General features: G+C 53.1%; 1 protein-coding gene across 10 annotated transcripts in view; it reads right to left on the bottom strand.

The window, feature by feature from the left end:
- SLC4A4 (solute carrier family 4 member 4) overlaps positions 1–21,961 on the bottom strand; it is a 204,010-nt gene that overhangs the window by 80,159 nt on the left and 101,890 nt on the right. For all 10 annotated transcript variants that reach the window (XM_071808335.1, XM_071808329.1, XM_071808327.1 and 7 more), the window contains one exon: positions 3,673–3,808. In XM_071808335.1, the coding sequence (XP_071664436.1) occupies positions 3,673–3,808 (136 nt within the window). The remainder of the gene's footprint in view (positions 1–3,672; positions 3,809–21,961) is intronic.

The following is a 21,961-nucleotide window of genomic DNA, read 5'->3' as shown; positions in this document are numbered from 1 at the left end:
GCTAAACGCTCGGGGTGCCGACAAAGGGGGGGTTTAATATCATCTGATTGCCAAGTTGAAGCGCCTTTTAATCCTGTCTTGAGATACTATTTCAATATAGGTGGAAAATTAAAATTCCAGTGACTAATGTAAGGGGATTATTAAAACAAAAACCGTGTGTATAAAGGTAAGGTGGTTATTTCGTTAATTGGTTCTAAGGACTATTATTATCGCCAAGTGAAATTATATTTAAGCCTGAAAAATGTGTTACTTGAGGACTCATCAATTACATTTTTCAATTGCAGTAATCTCTTTTTACACTATTTTTTTTTAACCCAAGCTAAAGAACTGGTTTTGGTCTCAGAATAATAAGGTTATAAGGTTCTCTATAGCGCAGACAATGCAGGGACTTGGGCAGCTGCAAATCTGTGAATTTCCCAGGATCTATGTTATGTACACAAACGTGCCACTGAGCTGCAGTTTAGCCTGTAACAACAACATAAAGGCTGCAAATCACAAAGGGTTGATCTTTTCAGTGAAGGTGTACTATTCAGGATTATCAATATTTGCTTTCTGTTTACTTTGCTGACGATAATCCACAATACAAACACAATAAAACTACTTTTGACTTGCACGCCTCTCTGAACCATCCCCTGCTGTTCTCAGCACGGTTCCTGGAGCAACTCTTCTCCTCAGCAGACTTCAAGCCCATCCAGACATTTCATTCTGAAGTCCCAATGGAAAACCACCTTGCACACAAACCTGCAGTACGTAGTTAAGCTAAGCTGTCCAAGTGGCCTTCTATACATCTAATTAGTGTCTTCTCCTTCATGGTTTTTTAGTTACTGTTCTCCGCTTCACCTCATTAACTACTCCAGCTGCCAGCAAGCACACAAGGTAAACAGAGGCTTACAGGCAAGCAGAAATCTTCATTTTGAGTGAAATGGAATTGATTTGGTGCGCCACTTCACTTGTAGCTGCTGCCTGTGGTGACAAGAACGAGCCCAAGCTGAAGCGAAGAAAGCCCCTTTCACCTCCCAGGGCCAAACGTGTCCCCTGGGGAGCAAACGTGGCTCTGGGATCACAGATCGTGGGAAGACTCACCCTTGGTGCAAGTGTCACAACTGACCTACCAGAAGGCAAGGATGCCGCTATAAAGTTATCATCAGGTAGCTGCAGCCTGTTAAGGTTTAGCAAGCAAGCCCAAAGCCCTACAATGTGCACAGACTGGAGGGTGTAAATGCACTGTCTGACCGAGTTCACATAAAGATGACCCCAATGAAAGATTTAAAAGACACCTGTCCACCATCCTTTCATTCCTTTCCACTGTCATCTCGTGACCTTTCTACCACCCTTGTCTCGTCTCGCAGAAAGACGATCCCCACTACGGTGTGCACACTGTGGCTGCCAGGTGTTCTGTACCGAGCCTCGGCACAGACCGGTGCCCTCAAGCTGTTTCAGGTCTTCTCCCGTTGCTGGTTTGCTCTGTATCCGGTAACTATCGCTGAAACGCCAATATTCCCATGCTAGTGCAAGAACTTGTCCATCTGCACCAGGTGAAATAACGACAAGCACCAACAAAATGAACCACCCAGTGACCCAAATCTCCGGGTTACCTTTTAACGGCAGTAAACCTTCCCTTTTACTGCTCTCTTTCTACCGTATTTACAGGGCTTTGCTGGGAGAAAGTTGCTCTGCACTGAGGATGTTTTTTCCAAGTGGCCCTTCATTGTTGGCCGTGTCCTGATAGCACCATGTGCTACTGGGGAACGGACCACGCAAAGGTCCACGGCCACGATCCAGCCCAGGTCGCGGGCTGATCTCACCCACCCTCAGACCTGCCACCACGCGCGGGTGACAACCGCGGCCTGTTCGCACAGCGGCTGCAGCACAGACGGCTCAACCGACATGAATCCAGAACCAAGATGGGCAACTAAAGGTCCCCTCTGAAAACATCTTTAAATGAGCACCTTTAAGGTTCCTGTAAGAAATTTTCTGTGACATCTACCAGCTATTTAAAGGGAGAGAATTATATATGCAGCTCCATCTAGCACTTCTACCAAAATCTGTGGAAACACACAAAACCAGAAGCATCTGCCAGAGGAGAAGAAAACCTCCCTTTTTCTCTACAGCCACCCGGTAGCACAAAGCGCGTAAGCACGTCCCGCTAGGAGCTTCCTCGAGCGCCGCAGCGGAGGGCGCGTGACAAACGTCCCCCAGCAGCCAGCAGCGCTTCGCGAGCCGTCACGCAGGACGCGGGCACCTTTCTTCTGACGGCTGACATCGGTGAACCTGAGGACAACAAAGCTTGCTAACGTTCACTACAAAGGGGAAACCAAAGAGACTGCCTGAGACGAAACACACCACGAGGGTCTGAACTGTGCCAAAGCTTTGACAAACTAGAATTCAAAAAGCCTTCTCGAAGGTCTACACATGGGCAGAGGAAGCGTAACTGGCTGCAAAAAGCAGAGGTGAGCAGTGCAGATCACACAACGCAAACACCAAACAAATGATAAGAGGGCAGAACAGCAATAAAGGGAGAAAAGGATGACCAATAAGTCAGAAGTTAAAGAGTAAAAGGTGAAAAGTCTTTAAATAGGCTCTCCAAGTGACCGAGGAGTAAAAATAAAGATAAGGGGGTAAAGGGGTAGGTGGTGGAGCGGTTCGTTAAATGGCAGGTAAAGAAGATTACGGTAACCAAACAACACGGGCTAACTACCAACACAGTAGGTGCCCTTAGGGCTGGAAGGTGGGGAAAGAGCTTAGCCCAGCCACAACAAAGAAAACGAGGAGCCCCGGGTGAAGAGGGGACTGGAACAGGGAAGGTGAAGCCCCCGCCGCCCTCCGCCTGGGCGAGCGCCTCTTTCTAGTGGGACGATTCAGGCCTTCGCAGCAACCACACTGTAATTAGGGGTTCACCTTTTAACGCAAGCCCAGGATAAACATTTCCATTATATAAAAAAAAGTTACCATTTTATAAGGTTTAAGGGCTAAACAGCTGCCTTTAGATCATGAATCCAATCCAAAGGCTCTTTCGGATTTGTTCAAAAATAAACTACATATAAATTGGGTCAACTAGGTCAAAAACCATGCCAGTCCTAAAACAGCACCATGAAGGAAACAGGCAGAGGACCAACACTGAATGTGAGTGACCTGATCCAGCATTTAACACACCCCTTGAATAACACTCTAAAGAAAAAAAACCTTTCGGTTTTTTTGCCTATTTAAAATTAATCTCATCAGTAACTCAATAGGAAAGAGACAGTCAAAGCCTTCCAACGTGTGCTGTGGGGGGGAGTCGGGCTCAAATATACTTTTGGGCAACAGAACTCAAGTAGGTTTAATGCATTTGCAGCAGCTTTATTCAGGCACCAATTTCCGACAGTTCTGGCCAAGATATTGTCATTCTCTGCAAAGCACCAAAAAGCCCATGAATCTGTTAGGTCTCCAAAGGCAACCTTTTCAAATACATTTGGCACTCTAATTTTTCTAGCTTTTGCTCTAAAGGAATATTTAAACAAACACTTTGGTTCTCAGCAGGAAGATAATTTCAACTTCACGGGCTCCTTTCTGTGGGCTCCCTCAGCCGTTCCGTAGTGCAGATACCGCCTCTGCTGAACATTAAAAAGCAATTTCCCGCAGGAGCCCTGTGCAGCTTCCCTTCCCTCGCAGGGTGAAGGAAAACCAACCCACCTTGCGGTCTCCTTCCACTCCATCTCTTGTCCATCGACGGCCAGGAGCTCATCCAGCTCCGTGAAGAGCTGAGGGGGTGCGGGGCTGTCATCTTCCTCTCCGAGGATGAAGCGGATGCGTTCGGCAGCGGGGGAGACTGCGGAGGTGAAAATACTGCGGTTAAGAGCCTGCGAGATGACCAGGGACGTGCGGCTCCGCTCCCTGCCCGTCTCCCCAAAGCCATTCGGCTGCTTCTCCAGGCTCTCCTCTCCATCTGACATCCTAGTGGCTGCGGACAGAGGGGCGCGAGGGTACGTCTGCCTCCCTCTCTCCCCTTCCTCGCCTCTCACTCACTCCTTAAAAGTTCAAGCTGGGAGTAAAGTTCAAGAAAGCTCGGCTCTTCCTACAGCCCTATCTGACAGCAATTTGCAGCCCTTGTAAAAAAAAAAAGTGCTATCAAGCTCAAAACCAATATGCTCTATGGTGCGTGCCCAAGGACCTTTCGTACTCTGATCACCTGGGATCCTTCGCCCCCTTTTTTATATGACGTAAAACCAGTTCGAGCCAAACTCTCTTGGGGCTTGCTGCGACAGCATCCCATGGCTGCTGTCCCCTCCCTGTCCCCAAGGCTCGGCTGCCATTGGCCTGCCCGGGCAGGCTGAAACCCTCCCAGACCCACTGCTGGAAAATACAGGAATATTTAACAGAAAGGTTGGGTCATCTATACATGAAGAATGCAACCCAATGCATTTAGTCAGGCACCAATGCACTGAAAAACAACAACTGCTCCCATCAGGAAAAGGCCGCCCAAGAAACTACATTCAACGTGGGTTCTTTGGATGGCACACGCCACATCCATTTGCATTAATAGCTCAAGAAAAATGAGCAGAAAGCCCTCCCTGGTTAGGAAACACAGGTGACCAAACATCTAACAAGCGAGTCCGTGGTTGTGCAGATCCCGGGACCCGGAGCTCGGGAGCCGCTCTGCGCGGCGCTGCTGGGGCTCCAGGGGACCCCTCCGCCCTGCAGCGGACGCGGGGCCACGCGCGGCTCCCGGACAGACGCCCGTCCGCCGCGTTTGTCACCGTCACACAGCAGACTGACCTTTGGACAGCTCTGCTAAAAACTCGTTTCTTTCCAAAACATCAGCTGTCTGTTGCAAAACAATTAATTACACCAGGTATCCAATCACCATTGGTTTTTCCCGGGTAAACAGGTCTCATTTTGGAATATGAGAAAAAGAACCAATAAGAAACGTGCCCTCTCATACCTTCCCGTTATTGTTTTTTAAGACACCTTCACAGCTTTCACCTTAGGTTGTTAAGCAAAAGTTGATGTAAATTCATTATATCATAATATAAAATGGATTTCTATTTAAAGTATATTAACAGAAATAATTTAATAAAAATGTATTGGGTTTGTTTGGTTGGTTGGTTTTTTGTTTGTGGGGTTTTTTGTCCTTGCACTTCTAAAAGCAATTTGGACTCAAAATCTGCCTCTAAAACATGCTGAAAACAAACATTAGAGTAAATAATGAAGATTATCCTATTCCAGAAGTGCAATTAGGCATAACGCTGGAGCTCAGCCTTACACAGTCAACCCCACTCAGCCGCTGGTGCCAGGATTCCGTGCTTAAACCAACGCACCCGAGCACCAGGAGGTTCCAGCTCAGTGCCAAACGCAGCCCAGCTGGGCCGAACCGCCCCTGGGCAGCGTCGCAGCCCGAATCCCGCAGCCTTGTCCGGACACACGGGCCGCGGGCACGAACCTCTCGCCAGGCGCACGTATAAACAACACCTATTAGAACAGGAGCCAAAGACTCAGCTAAGGCGTTAAATAGCACTATTGCAGCGGACCGTACATAACACAACAGCACTTACTTCTATCGCAGTAATGCTCTGGACATGGACATGTGTCCCTACACAACGCATCACACAGAAAATTAAAAGATGATGCCTGGCCAAAAGAACACAAACCAGCTCACTGCATGAGCCTGCAAACTTCTATCATCTACTGCTGCTTCTTTACTTAATTTGTTTAAATTTAGTTGAAAAGCACCACTAACTGACTGCCATTCTCCAGGCGTTTGGTGGTCTCACAGCCAGAAACACAATAAATAAATGCACGTCCTGTAGCCTCAAAAAGCAGCTTGGAGTGCAGCACGCGATGGTGCCTGGAGCAGCCCGTCCGAGGTGACGGCAGAGCTGCCGGAGCTGCTCAAAGCAGTGGTTGCAGCTGATGGGAAAATCACCTATTTCCAGTCATTCTCAAGCAGGCTCTATTACATGGATGCGTTGCTCTGACACCCGAGCCGGTAACACAATCATTCCACAACCACCACCTACAATATTTTGCTCGCTGAAGTGTGTCAGGACAGGAATTACAGAAATGCTCCCACCAAACCGGGATGTGCATCTCAGGTCTCCCCTTCTTTCTTGTATTCTTTCGTTTTTACTAATTTCCTATTAGTTGCATTTAGCACAGACGATAAGGTTCAAAATCCAATTAAGGCATTTGCTGGGTCACAGGTCTCTTATGGCTTGCTTCACCACATGCTCTTTACTGCAAATTTTGTAGGTTAATGGGCCGTTTATGGGTTGTTTATGCGCTCTCTTTAGCAAGGAGAACATATTTTCATCTTAATCTGAACGAACACTGTGTGCTAAGTGTAGAGCGACAGCCGAGTCTCAGGCTTAAAACTGGAGAACAATTAACCCGGGGCTGGACCCTGCAGACCCCCCGGCCATTGTGCCCCAGTCAGCCCCGGCCTTGGCCATCACCCCGGCCTCTGTGCCCCAGTCAGCCCCGGCCTTGGCCATCACCCCGGCCTCTGTGCCCCAGCCAGCCCCGGCCTTGGCCATCACCCCGGCCTCTGTGCCCCAGCCAGCCCCGGCCTTGGCCATCACCCCGGCCTCTGTGCCCCAGTCAGCCCCGACCTTGGCCATCACCCCGGCCTCTGTGCCCCAGCCAGCCCCGGCCTTGGCCATCACCCCGGCCTCTGTGCCCCAGTCAGCCCCGGCCTTGGCCATCACCCCGGCCTCTGTGCCCCAGCCAGCCCCGGCCTTGGCCATCACCCCGGCCTCTGTGCCCCAGCCAGCCCCGACCTTGGCCATCACCCCGGCCTCTGTGCCCCAGTCAGCCCCGGCCTTGGCCATCACCCCGGCCTCTGTGCCCCAGTCAGCCCCGGCCTTGGCCATCACCCCGGCCTCTGTGCCCCAGTCAGCCCCGGCCTTGGCCATCACCCCGGCCTCTGTGCCCCAGTCAGCCCCGGCCTTGGCCATCACCCCGGCCTCTGTGCCCCAGCCAGCCCCGACCTTGGCCATCACCCCGGCCTCTGTGCCCCAGCCAGCCCCGGCCTTGGCCATCACCCCGGCCTCTGTGCCCCAGCCAGCCCCGGCCTTGGCCATCACCCCGGCCTCTGTGCCCCAGCCAGCCCCGACCTTGGCCATCACCCCGGCCTCTGTGCCCCAGCCAGCCCCGGCCTTGGCCATCACCCCGGCCTCTGTGCCCCAGTCAGCCCCGACCTTGGCCATCACCCCGGCCTCTGTGCCCCAGTCAGCCCCGACCTTGGCCATCACCCCGGCCTCTGTGCCCCAGTCAGCCCCGGCCTTGGCCATCACCCCGCCCTCTGTGCCCCAGCCAGCCCCGGCCTTGGCCATCACCCCGCCCTCTGTGCCCCAGCCAGCCCCGGCCTTGGCCATCACCCCGGCCTCTGTGCCCCAGTCAGGCCCGACCTTGGCCATCACCCCGGCCTCTGTGCCCCAGCCAGCCCCGACCTTGGCCATCACCCCAGCCTCTGTGCTCCAGACCAGGCAACCCCGGCCTTGGCCATCACCCCGGCCTCTGTGCCCCAGCCCAGCCAGCCCCGGCCTTGGCCATCACCCCGGCCTCTGTGCCCCAGCCCAGCCAGCCCCGGCCTTGGCCATCACCCCGGCCTCTGTGCCCCAGACCAGGCAACCCCGGCCTTGGCCATCACCCCGGCCTCTGTGCCCCAGACCAGGCAACCCCAGCCTTGGCCATCACTCCGGCCTCTGTGCCCCAGTCAGCCCCAGCCTTGGCCATCACCCCAGCCTCTGTGCCCCAGCCCAGGCAACCCCGGCCTTGGCCATCATCCCGGCCTCTGTGCCCCAGACCAGGCAACCCTGGCCTTGGCTATGACCCCGGCCTCTGTGCCCCAGTCAGCCCGGCCAGGGCTGCTGGAACCAGCAGCATTGACGGCCGGATCTGCTGCCGCTAATGCCTTTCTAACCTTAATTTCCTTGCTGTCTCGTTCAAGAAACGACCTGATCATCAACAGACAGAAGTAACAGATTCATGTAGCTAGCACTATAGCTTTCCCTGGATGGGAGAGGAATTAAGCCATTGTCTATGGTAAAATGCTCGAGCACAACACTTAAGCACAGGTATTGCCACCCACAAAGGACACCTCTTACCCCCCAGCCTTTCCTGCTCTTAGTTTAGTCACAAGTGGTCCAGGAAGCCGCTTATAAAACACATCACTTGCAAAAAGAACGAACACATCAGCAGTTTCTCGCAGTTCAGTTCAGGCCAATTACGAGTACAACTTATCCCTCGGGTTCCCAAAGGCAAAATCAATCTCCATCAACACAGAGAGATCTCCGGCAGCTCAGAAATAGGCGGAGACACGACTGGGGCAGGACGGGCTCCTGCCAGCCCCGCCGAGCGCCAGGCCGACGCGAGCCCCCGCGAGCACGGCTGGGGCGCCCCCGCGCTGCGGGGACACGGGGCGCTGCCCCGGGCCTCGGCGGTACCGACAGCGTACCCAGGTCACCTCCTCCTCCAGTCGCGGACACGGGCGCCTCGCTGGTCACGGGCAGAAGATGGCAGCAGCCCGGCTCTCGAGGTGGACCAGGCCGTCCTGGAACGCGGGGATCGGGACGGACTCGTTTGGGTTGACGCACAACTAAACCACCCTCTTCTCAAATCGAACAACATGTTTTTCCCACCTGTGTTTTTTTCAGCTTGCTGTTAGCTGGCACCTCCGAAAACCCCGGGGACTGGCACCGCAGCCAACCGCTCCTCCACTCAAGGCCACAGAGACATTTAATACAAAGCTCTCCTTTCCTTCAGGTCCTTTAACAGCCACAAGAATCCCCAAGAGACTTGGCGTGAATCCTGACTCCAAGCCTGTGGTAACATTATCAATCAAGGTTATTTGTAATAAATGTGTTTTCCAAATGCACTGATTTAAATAGGACACGATCCTATTCCCATTCATTTCCGAGGTTGTCCTGACTCAGTCAAAACCGGGTTCAAACCCGTGTGAAGTCAGAGTGAGTTGGTGGAGCTGTGCAGACACTTTTATCAGATTTGAAGTGGTTTTCTTTCTAGTTCAGGTGACTTTGCTTCCAAAATGCATCAATTACATGAAGCAACTTTAATTGTGTGCCAATGTCTATACAAGACCTCATGCAGTATAAACACTTCCCTTATGATTTATACCTTTCCTGGCCATTCGTGCATGGACAAGCCCCAGAGTCTGGGCACTTGTACACACAATTCAAGGCACCACTGGGGGTGAATTTCCACTGGGGTAACCGATGGCAAAATCCGGCACTCAGTCAGCATGACTGAGGAGAGCAGCACACCAGGCAGTTCGGCCATCCCGATCCCACCAACAGCACAACCCTCTTCTAGCTCGGAGTCACGCCGTGCACATTGCAAAAAACGAAACACGAGGGCAGAGTTCTGCAGATTACAAACACAGCGCAAAAACTGCTCCTAAGGCCACGAGAACAGGAAAAACACGGCGATTTGCTCTAATTTTGACTGTCCCTTTGTACAACCTGCAGCCACGGGGCAGACGGCAGCCGCAGGGCCCCTGGCCGCCACCCCCGTCACAGCAGGAACCCAGACCGCAGCTAACACACCGCTGATAACAACAGCACTCACGCCACCTTGATTCTGCAGCAGGATCGTTGCTCTGCACCTACTTGGCTTGATTAATACAGGCAAGAGCTAGTTCGGCTACTCAGATCGGCAACAATTGCGGAGAATAGTTTCTGAGTCAAAAGCAGGAAGATGTGAAAGCGAGCGTGTGAGACGAGACCTGAGAGCGCCGTCCAAACGCAGGTGGTCACGGCTGCCACGCCGCAGTTGTGCCGGCTCCCTCGAACGACCAACACAGACGGAGCCACACCCGGCACCAGGAGGCTCTAAAAACCACCCCACTTCCCAGGTCTCGACAAGCCCACCTCTGCCGACCAGCCCTGCAGCTGAGCACCCTGAGCGAGCACCAGGGACGTCTTCGCTCCCACAGAAGCGACTCCTCCGGCCCCCCCGCGCCGCTCCCGGCCCGGGTGCGGGGGCAAAGCCAGAGAGCGCTGGCCAGGCCGCGCCATCCGTCCGGAAGCAGACGTCCCCGTCCCTTGAGCGCGACCCTTCCCACCACACCACGAACGGCCTCGGCTGCCTCCTCAACCACCAACTGCGTGCCGGATTATTGTACTGCATGATTGTACATGTTCCACTGTAAGCTCCTCTGCAACATGTGGCGTATATTAAGTCTTTGATCTGCAAAAAATCTTCAGTATTAGACAAATGCTTACTAACAGCATGTTCTCTCAAGTGCCAGAAGAATGGCAGCTTTTACGTAACGATCTGCTGAGCGTTCCCAGCTCCTTTCGTTTTCAGGGCCGCGTTATCTACAGCTATCTTATTGAAACATTCCTTGGAGATACAGGGGCAGAAAAAAGACCCTTCTTCCAAAAACGTCTCAAATCAGCTCATTTATAGCAGACGGCTCACATGGACAAGGTGAGCGACGTGGACCATCGGCCCAGCAACCTTTCAAACAAAACCAGCACCGTCTAATCAAAGAGCCGGTCAGCTTTAACAGAAAAGGCACTGCCTCGAAAACAACCAAAAACAACACCAACAACACGCCACAGCTAATTCCAAATGCACAATCATGGTAGAGGGACCACCGCATCCGAAACCTCGTGTCTAACTGTGACCTTTCCCCAACATCATTCCATTTAAACTGCCAATAACTGTCTTCAAAAACCACCTCCGTTCTTAACAGCATCTATGTAAGGCGTCAGGAGCAGCAGCAGCTCTGCCTTCCAAACGCAATGCATTATTGATAGCCTCCCGCCGCTATGTGATTAGCAAGTCCAGCCAGACTGAATATTTAATGTATTAACCACCTGAGTCTCATTTCAGGTGCACACGTGTCACACAATTCTCCAATAGCCTCCCAACCGCTAGAAAAACAAGAAAACACTTAATTTTTAGAACTTTCCAGATTCACCAAGTGCCGTTTTTCATTACACGGGTGGCAGCGATGCCTTTTACACTTATTTTCACGGAACAACCAGCACACGCCTGTACCACACACTGTTTGTAGGCCCTGGCACGATACAAACCCCGTAACGAGCAGCTGGTTACCAACACGGACCACGGCGCTGTTTTCTGACTAGTCCTGGAGGGCAGCCATCTCGCTTAAAGTTGTGCAAAACTGCTACCGCAGCACATTTTTAAGGAGCTATTACTGTGCGGTTGCCAAAAAGACTTTAACAGAGAAAAAGCAGCATCTCGCAAGCGCCTGGCTCTCCTCCGGGCTCCTGAGCGCTGCCCGTCAGGCCAGGACGGGCACCACGGCTCCCTCGGGCCTCGGCGAGGACCCGCGTCTCCGGCACGCTCAGCCAGCAGCACCGCGGCTGCCGCGTACAACAACATTCAGAAGTTGCCCCGTTTCTCAGTGTTTCTTCTTTGTCTTTTCTGTTTCCCTTTTAAAAGCAGTATGGCTCTCACGGTGGGGCTGCAGAGACGTGTGCTGCTCAGCTCTCCGGAATCCTGCTGGGGCCTGGGTACCTTCACCATCTCAATCACACTGATGGACGTGATGAGGCTCAACTCCCCTCAACTTCCACTGGCATCAGCAGCACAACGTGGGCACCAAGTGACTGCTCCTGTAAGCCAGCACAGGAGAAAACCGCTGCTCTTTGAGAGCAGAGAAAGGTCCCACTGTCCTCCTCAACACTGTAACGCGGCTCCCCAAAGACAATTTTAAAGCTATTGTGAAGTGGTGCAGTCCCTAAGTCCCATCATTTCCTTGCATCGGCTACAAGCCCTCCAGCCAAACTACTAATTCATGTTTTAGTTTATCACTGATCATCTGCCTGCATCCCCTTTTCCAGTTAATGGTAGGAACACAGTGACATTTTTAAGGACACAGCCATAATGACTCTGGGTTCTTTCTCTGAATTTAAGCTTCCATGCAGTGACAAGGAGAAACTTCCCTCTCTGCATTTTGAAACCAGCCCTCCAGCTGCAATAGACAATTTTATGCCTATTAAGCTCTTCTCACAAGCAGGGTCTCATCCCTGTCTATCTGTCCCCTTCAATCAATCTCCACATCAGCTCTGACCATTTCAGCACTTTGAATTCTCCAGCGAGGGCTCGACCCACGACCGGACCCGCGGGGGAAGGACAGACACGAGGACAAGAGGAGCCCCACGTTCTACAGCGAGCGCAGAGCCCTTCGTCCCGTGCGGTTTCCAGGCAGTGTCTCTGGCTGAAACGGAGCCCACCTCGGTTGCCAGGCAGCATTTCAAGGAGCATTTAACTTCTCTGGCATCCAACACTTACTGCTTTCAACTCTTTTCATTCTGTCCCCTCCATTTTGAATGTTGCCAGACACCTCGTCCACTTTAGGCACGGAGAGAAAAGCGCCCCGTTATCCCATACAATCACTGCAGGAGACCAAGGGGCGCAGGAGAGCAACACGTACGTGCTAAGAGGGTCCCGCACGTTGTTATTTCTTCACGATCGTGGGCCCGCTCCAGAGATGGTGTATGGGAGGGATGGCCCGGGCTCCCACCAGCCTCGGGAGCGCGAATCACCGCTGGAGGAGGGGAACGGGGGAGAGCTCACTCAGTTAGGCCTGGCTTTTCCATTGCTCTGCACACACAGGACCCTTATTTGCGACAGGGCTATCGACGGCTGGGTCCTGCCTGCGGGGTTTCATTTTGCACAGGTGTAACGTGGAAGGCGCTGGCTGTTCTCACAAGGGCACACCTCCATGCCATAAGCACTAACATGTGTCACCTTTCTCCGGGACCGAAACGCGCTGGCTGTTCTCACAAGGGCACACCTCCATGCCATAAGCACTAACGTGTGTATCCTGTAGTGTGAACTGACCTGCAGCCCATCTCCCCTTGAATATCCGCAGGTATAAGGCACCAGCCTCTTTTGAGATGCTTTCAAAAATGCTCAGCTTTTCTTTTCGTCCGTCACCTTCTGGAAAGCTTCATTCAGTGACAAACTGCCCTTCTGGTTCTTAAAGGTTAGCAGCCACCTATCTAAAAAGCTACAGAGCTGCTGTGAAACTCAGACAATGCTTTCACTGACTTGGAGAGCAGCAGGATCTGGCCTGACAGAGCGGTTACAAAACCAGCTGCTTCCATGTTGAACGCTGGTTTTCCTCACGCTGCCTTGCTTGCAGCAAAGCACGTTAGATCAGGTAGACCCATCCCTTCAGACCTGCGCTTCAGGAGACTGCACTGACCCGTACTGCACATCCTGACCAAAGCCCATCCTCGGCACTCCCTCACTCGGCACCACTGCAGACGTTACCATCACCCTGATGAAATGGTCACTGAGAGCAGCGTGGCAAAGCAAGCTTTTGGTGGATAAATCACCTCTCTGAGGGCATTTTCTTTCTCTGAGTCAGAACAATTCAGAAAATAACTTTTGCAATGGCATTTCAGTAGCAGAAAGACCCTATTGAGATACAGACACAACAAGCAGTTTTGCTCCTGCCTTTAAAAATTAACCACCATTAGCTCCGGGCTCCGAGCTGCCAGCAGCACTCTCCTCCAACTGGCTTCCCAGAAAGAAACTCCTGATTTAGCTGGTTCTCAAAAGCCCGGTGACATTTTGGCAGCTCTTGCTCTTCATCGGTTTCCCCTTGCAACGGCACGTAGAGTTCAAGCTTCTGCCTCCTTCGTGCTCTCAGCTTCACAAACTCACCCCCATCTCCTACATCTGCACTAAACCTCCACAAAACATGATTATGCTGAAAAACAAACAGGCTTGTTGGTTCAAGAAGAAGGTCTACACCTTCACGTGGACCCCAGCGCCCTGGAAGAGAACCCAGACACAGCGAGACCTGCAAACGCATCCCTCCATGGAAGAACTCAGTTGGTTGGTACCCTAGCACAGCGAGCTTTAAAGGCTGCATAGCTAGAGGTACTAACAAGAGGTGCGTACAGGTACCTATTCTGATCCATTTTACCTAAGCTCCCAAACGGCAGATGATCTCGTGAGCCAGAGGAAGGGCAGGTAAGCCGGCAGGGGTCACACAGCAGGCAGCGCAGCAAACGCCAACAGCAAGCACGAATGCTGGAGAAAGGGAAACGAGCTGAGATAACAGAAGTGTGTAACAAGAAAACATAAAAACCAGAGAAGGCCAGAGATGTGCTCACGAGCGACAACGGCAGGCGGGCAACGCAGACCCTGCCCTGGCCACGAGCCACCTGGCCGTGTCCTGCGGCCGCCCCGGCGGCTGCTGCGCGGGAGCACGGAGCTGGTCACCGGACCCACGGTGCACGAGGAGAACCCAGCCAGGCAGCAACTTCAGCGGGTTTGCTAAGAACTCACCTATACTGGACGGCACTCCCGATGTTTTAATTGTATTCCTGTAATTAAATCGATCAATTATAAAATATTCCCATTTCTGGGCAAGGAATACAAATAGAATCTATAGCAGTGAAATTGCGTGCAAAAAAAATAATAGACCATTATCCAATACAGCAAAACGGCACAGGGCAGCTTTCAGTGTCTGTACTCTAAGACCAATACACCCAGGAGAGGGATACTGCCAAAACCGAGGGACGGAGACAGCCGCTCCAAACAAAACAAACTTCTTTTTTCACTAACAGGTGAAAACTCTGGTATCTTGAGACACGTTTGGAGACTGCTCATGGAATGCAAAGCGAGCCACAAAAGACAGACTTCTACCACAACAAGAGAGGCCCCAAATCAGTAAGGAAGCACAGATATGCAGAATAAGGCGGCAAAGCCCACTTGCCTGTACTATCTAAGAACATCGTGGTCCAATGCAAGCCTGTGCCAAAGCAAAGCCAGCAAACCTGAAGGAAGGCTCGATCAAAACCTGAACAGTAAGCACACAAGACGTAAAAGGAAAATGAATTATTGAACACCAGCAGCAGGAGCCTGAGAGCGGGTGGGTGAACGGGACCACCTCGGAGCGAGCCAATTAAGAGGATCAGAGGTTTTACAGCACAGCGGGCCAGCCTCTGGTGTGACCCTCACCGCAGCGCTGAGGTTTTGTGGCACAGCGGGCCAGCCTCTGGTGTGACCCTCACCGCAGCGCTGAGGTTTTGTGGCACAGCGGGCCAGCCTCTGGTGTGACCCTCACCGCAGCGCTGAGGTTTTGTGACACAGCGGGCCAGCCTCTGGTGTGACCCTCACCGCAGCGCTGAGGTTTTGTGGCACAGCGGGCCAGCCTCTGGTGTGACCCTCACCGCAGCGCTGAGGTTTTGTGGCACAGCGGGCCAGCCTCTGCTGTGACCCTCACCACAGCGCTGAGGTTTTGTGGCACAGCGGGCCAGCCTCTGCTGTGACCCTCACCACAGCGCTGAGGTTTTGTGGCACAGCGGGCCAGCCTCTGGTGTGACCCTCACCGCAGCGCTGAGGTTTTGTGGCACAGCGGGCCAGCCTCTGGTGTGACCCTCACCGCAGCGCTGAGGTTTTGTGGCACAGCGGGCCAGCCTCTGGTGTGACCCTCACCGCAGCGCTGAGGTTTTGTGGCACAGCGGGCCAGCCTCTGCTGTGACCCTCACCGCAGCGCTGAGGTTTTGTGACACAGCGGGCCAGCCTCTGGTGTGACCCTCACCGCAGCGCTGAGGTTTTGTGACACAGCGAGCCAGCCTCTGCTGTGACCCTCACCGCAGCGCTGAGGTTTTGTGGCACAGCGGGCCAGCCTCTGGTGTGACCCTCACCGCAGCGCTGAGGTTTTGTGACACAGCGGGCCAGCCTCTGGTGTGACCCTCACCGCAGCGCTGAGGTTTTGTGGCACAGCGGGCCAGCCTCTGGTGCGACCCTCACCGCAGCGCTGAGGTTTTGTGGCACAGCGGGCCAGCCTCTGCTGTGACCCTCACCGCAGCGCTGAGGTTTTGTGGCACAAAGGCCAGCGCGTGGGGCAGCCAGGACGCGACGGCGTCTGCAGGAAGGAGAACAGATGGAAACAAACTCAAGAGCAGTGGGTGGCCGGGACCCTTGTGCTCACACCCAACCAAAGCTCGTCCGGCCCCGAGGTTTTAGTGAGCTCTGGAACATTCCATACAGCCTGAAACTAAAGAACGAATAATCGGTCCATGAAAATGCCACGAATTGGTACTCAACTGACTCAGCACCATGGGGCACCACCTACCGCCCCACAGAGAGAGCAATTAATGCATGCGACCTCCGACAGTTTCCCGGCTGCAGGCGCTGCCCGTGGGGGCCTCTGCCCCGCCGCGGCTCCGCGGGCGCCCAAGGTTGGCGCGGCCCTGCTCCCCCACAGCCAGCACTGCAGACCTGGGCTGACTCGGCCTGTTCGGACCCACTCGGACCAGGGCCGCGTGGTTAAAAACAAAACCATTACCAGAATTCTCACAACAAACTGCTACTTAAGCAGGTTTTTTTTCTTTCTTTCAAGCTCCTAAATGCAACTGTAGCAATTATTGTGTTATGTAATTGCCTAACATTTAATGTTTACAGCAACATTTTACAACTAATTTACATGTAGTTCACTAAATGCTGTAGGGTTAATTAGTCTTTTGTTGTGCATTAAATAGCTTGTTAATTATTAGACAGTTGGAAGGAAAAAATAAGCAGGAGGTCAGTTTGAGGATGGCTTGCACTGAACAGAATGACTTCTTGTAATGAGCAAAACGCACGGGGTGATTTTTGCGTAAGCATTGACCTTCCCAACGATCAAGCCCAGGCTCAGCCCCAAAGCGGGCGGGTCATGAGTGACCGGCGTGTTCCCCAGCACCGGGTCCCTCCTGTGCTCCGCCGCCAGGAGCATCCAGCAGCACGCGCGGCTCTGGCAGGGGCGAGTGACACCAAGACAAAACTGTAGCAGGGGGAGGAGAAAAGATGCAATTCCTTGTGCTTGGCATGAATAACAGAACAGGGACGATGGACGTTATTAAACACGAGTGGAGCAAGGAACACGAGAGCGTCCAGAGGATGTTTCCCTGGGCTGTGCCCACGCGGGCCAAGGCCAGCACCCAAAGGGCCCCGTTTCTGGATGGGAGCACAGCCAGGCCCCACCTCCACACTGTGCGGGGGTGAGAACTGTTCTGCACCACACGTGCTCAAGGGAGCCCCAGGACACCTCAGTGTTCTCTGCTCTGAGCACTGTCAGCCCGAGATGCACCCAAAGAGACCAGAACGATTTGTGAGGGAAAACACAAAAATCGGTAACGAAAGAGTGCTTTGGACACGCCATCCTAACTCAGAAACCAACATTAATAACTTAATTACCAAGCTGGCCCCGCTTTGAGCAGAGTTTGGCCCAGATGACCTCCATAGGTGCCTTCCAACCCAATTTATTCTATTCCATTAGTGATCTCCACATATATCCAATCTCCACTCTGGTTATCACATCTGCTGCCCGAACGTGAGCACACTGCCAGGTTTTCAGAACAACTTAGTAATGAACGGACTGGAAACCCCATGCTGTTTTTAATGATCTGCTTGGCACAGTGGTCTGGAAGCTGAGATCAGAAACTACAGAAACAAAAAAGCCAACTTTGTATATTAGAAATATCTGCAAAATATTGCATCCAGCTTGAAAAAAGTATGTGCTGCCTTCTCCATGCACAGCGTTCCCGTGCTGCCCTCACCCAGCGCCCCAGCCTCTGCAGCCCTCAGCGACACGGAGCCATCAGTAACGAGTCCTGCGGCAGCCCCAAACGCTCCACCCAGGAGCCCACGGCAGATTGTTCTGGATCCTGCGCAGACACAGACCCCAGCAGCTCAACCAGCCTGACAGGCTTGGGTTTAAAATGGGTTGGACAAAACACATGCATTTCTTGCACGGACATCCTCATTCAAAACTCAAGTGACTTTCATCGCATACATCCAGACTGGAGCTGCTGCAGACCCAGCTCAGAAAGGCGGCCTCCGTCTGCAGGAGCACGGAGCACGCAGCGAGCGCGAAGGGGCCTTCGGGACCTCAACCAACAAACAAAAAGAAACGGGGGGAGAGACAGAGAACAAATCAGCCAGGTATTAATGACAATCCTTCCAACAAGTGGGATGGAAGGGGCAAACCAGACATGAGCAATGTTTTCAAAAACCTGTTTCCTCAGAACATTTCTTCCAATGAAAGTCTCTTTACAGGTACTGATCTCCTTAGAGCCTCCAAATGCTTTATTTCTTTTTAATTGGTCCTGCTGCATTTTAATACGATGTGCTGAAACATCAAACTGTTAAAATACAGGAATTAAAGTTAAAAACCCTGTAGCCTCACTGCTTCTCAAATTAAATTGTCCAGAAATAAGGAATCTACTTGTGTTGGCTTTTTTTCAAAACCACACTTGATTATTAGGAAAGTCTCAGTGTGCACGGAATCTCCGCAAACCATTAATTACCGTCACTCAGCAAGGGGTGCTGCTGCTCTCCTTCTGACCCCAGCAAGACGCACACGCCGGGCGGGTTTAAGAACAGCAACATGGAGATGTGACCCATTTGAGATCTGAGGCTCTTTTCCCCCAGGGCTTCGCCGCTCGCTCCCCTGCCCCGCCGGGATCAGCGCGCTGTGCTCGGACCAGGGGGTTTAGCAGGCGTGGGTTGGTGAGCAGCCACCGATGGACACGGGACCGCAGCGGCCAGGGCCGGCGCTGGCGCCGGGGGCAGGGACCAGCCAGGATGCGGCCGCAGGTGCTGCCGACAGCAGCGCCAAGTCCAGGTGGAAACCCCAGCAGCTCCGGCTACAAGCGTTCCCGCGCAAGGAAAGCGACCTCGGACCGCGCTGGCCGAGTTCGGAGCCCCGTTAATGCCGATTCCCAAAGGATCCGGCGCCAAGCACTCAGCTAATGTGACAAGGGTCGCTTTGTCCCGCATCCCCCTCCACCTCCCAGCACATGGGAAACTTCAGAAATTCCCTCGCCGAGAACAGCTGAGCTGAGGAACTCGGAATTACAGGTTCCAAGGTTCATTTGCTGCTTGAGCCAAGACATATTTCCAGTGCTTCTCAGGACTGAAAACAACCTTCTGCTTTTTATGACTTGCCTTTTATCTTTAATAAGGGATTAGGAGTTATTTTTCCAGCTAATACCTTAAAATCCAGATAATCATAAAAGCAATCAGTAATACCCAATATATGTTAATTACTCATTTTGTTCTTGTCTCTTGTTGGCATGCTGTCACTCATGTCCTTTAATTTGTCTATAATAAGGCTGTAAATCAAAATCAACAAAAGGCTCCAGGTCCTCTGGGAAGTCACAGGTTTAGACTTGGGGGATTAACGAGATTATAGCTGTGACGATAGAGAAGAAAACAACATTTTGGCTCAAGACATGCTGAACTAGCCCATCACCTGTTCCCTGTGCCCAGACCTGCACGGTACCTTCCCACGGGAGCCAGGGCAGCACAGAACCGCTGCAAGGGGAGCGGCCGCGGCGCTGGACGCCCTGCTCGCCTAGACGGCAATGAGCCACGCTTGCCAAGTCACTGCCAGCGAAACGTGGAGCCTTCTGTAACAGGCTGCACTGGCCTTTGCAAAGGGTCGCTACACGTATAGCAGCTGTACAGTCTTCACATTCCAGATCAGACGGTAGCCGAGGGAAAAGCTGAAGGTGCTGGAATAAAGACGATAACTGACACATTACTCAGGTGGGTAATACCTACGACTGCAAGAGATACGAATGGGTGGGATGTCATTAAAAGACAACGTCCCGCTGTCTATAACTTCTGCAGGACACCCGGGCAACTTCCTTGTGTGCAGGCTGATGAAAAGGCAGGACCAGCACTGCGGGCTCCTGGTGCACGTGGTTTGCTCCCGCGGCACGGGCGCTGCTCTCGGCGCACGCGGTTGGCTCCCGCGGCACGGGCGCTGCTCTCGGCGCACGCGGTTGGCTCCCGCGGCACGGGCGCTGCTCTCGGCGCACGCGGTTGGCTCCCGCGGCACGGGCGCTGCTCTCGGCGCACGCGGTTGGCTCCCGCGGCACGGGCGCTGCTCTCGGCGCACGCGGTTGGCTCCCGCGGCACGGGCGCTGCTCTCGGCGCACGCGGTTGGCTCCCGCGGCACGGGCGCTGCTCTCGGCGCACGCGGTTTGCTCCCGCGGCACGGGCGCCGCTCTCGGCGCACACGGTTTGCTCCCGCAGCAAGAGGAGCAAACAGGTTCAGTTCAAGCAATACGATTGCCCGGGCAGGACAAGGCTAACCCGCCTGGCAGTCACCACCGTCAGAAGGCAAGTCCTTCAGACCACACGCTGCCCTGTTCAGAACCACAGCTCCTCAGCCAGCAAATCATCTCCTGCGACGATCTAAGAGACCTGCAGGACTGTCTGCAACTCCAAAAGCTTGTCTTTTTCTCCAACAACTTGACTTAAAGTTCTCACCTGCTATTCAGAAACTCTGCTCTAGCCATGCTGGCCAAAGACCTTCCGTGTGCAGACAGTGTCTGTATATAAACCACAGCCCACAAGCAGCCTTGGTTAGATCTCGGAAGAGCTGCCGGTGTTGACCGATTTCTGCCTTCCTTGAAATCACAGCGTACGTCGAGGAGCCAAAGCCGGGTGTTTGAAAACCCCTCCCCGCGCTAGAACTGGCACCATTCACCCTGAAAAACATGCTGTCAGAGATACCAACGTTCCACCTTTTAAACCAATGAACAGTACAGATAGCCCACCTATCCACGGATTTCTTTGCACGAAACAAGTTCCTAACTGGAAACGTTTACACTTTGTGACAAAGCAGACACCCAGAACCCAGCTACTGGAATACAACGTGAGACTGAAGGGAAAATACGCACTTCAGAGAATCCTCCCTATAGCACAGAATTAAGAGGCTACAATCTTTGGGGGAAAAAATACATCTAACACAGCACAGCCACCTGAACAAGGAAGCACTTCTCATTGCTCAGAACAACAGCATCGCTGTCACAAACCACTCATCTGATCCTTCTCTTCCAGGTTCTCACCCGTAGATGACACGATCACAGATGAGCCAAGGTTGGAAGAAACCTCTGGAAATGATCTGTTCCAACCTGGTGTGGAAAGCAGGGCCGTGGATGGGGCATCCAGGGCCCTACCAAGCCAGATTTTGAACATTTGCAGCCAAGGGAACTCCACCACTTCTTGCTTCCCTGTTTGCTCTCGGATGATATCATTTCTCCCGCGCCTGGACAGGATCAGGGCTGTGGGAGCAGGCCGAGTCACCCCCAGGGCAGATAAGAGGCCGTGAGGAGCCCGGCTGCGAAGCGAATGGCCCGTGTCCCGCAGGCAGGCTGCACCGCGCTCGGGCTGGGACGCGGCCCGCCCGCTGCCTCCATCGCCAGTGTCCCATGTAGGACACGGGCAGGACCCAGTTCAGAGATGAGGACCACCAGAAATCACTTTGGTTAGGCTCTGTGAAACCCCTCACCCCCGCTTTCCTTGGTCCTCCCCTTCCCCAGAAGAAACGTGAGCCCACTGTAGATACCTAAATGGAAAATTCCAGTCCTAACAGTTACATTTTGGCAAAGACACAGGCAACTGAAAACAGTCAGGTCACAGTATCACAGTATGTTTGGGATTGGAAGGGACCTCAAAAGATCATCCAGTCCAATCCCCCTGCTGGAGCAGGAACACCCAGCTGAGGTTCCACAGGAAGGTGTCCAGGCGGGTTTGAATGTCTCCAGGGAAGGGGACTCCACAACCTCCCTGGGCAGCCTGTTCCAGTGCTCTGTTACCCTCCTTAGACTCTCTCTTTTAACTGCCTACGTGCTATCGCACAACTGTAAGAAAAGAGTTCAGCAATTGGTTCAGTGTTATGTTCACTGCATAGGCAGCTACGATGGAAGGATTTCACACCCAAAGACAGTGATGTAAGCAAATACTTGGAAATTCAGGTTACCTTTGCTATGACTTTATGGTCCTGTTGAGCTTTTCCTCGATGGCCCAGTGGCAGGTGTCCCCGAGCACAGGAGAGAACTGCAGCGGCAGCTCGCAGCTCCCGCATGCTGTGGATTTGGAGACCCCCTGACCCAGCAGCACGGAACAAACGCAGCAGTGAGCACACAGACACCCTAAACCAGCAGATGCTACTCATGGCAATCAGCAACCA

This window comes from Patagioenas fasciata, chromosome 4 (genome assembly GCF_037038585.1).
Source record: "Patagioenas fasciata isolate bPatFas1 chromosome 4, bPatFas1.hap1, whole genome shotgun sequence".
Classification (NCBI taxonomy): domain Eukaryota; kingdom Metazoa; phylum Chordata; class Aves; order Columbiformes; family Columbidae; genus Patagioenas; species Patagioenas fasciata.
The sequence above is the reverse complement of the archived record's forward strand: the minus strand, read 5'-3'. Positions and strand labels throughout refer to the sequence as shown.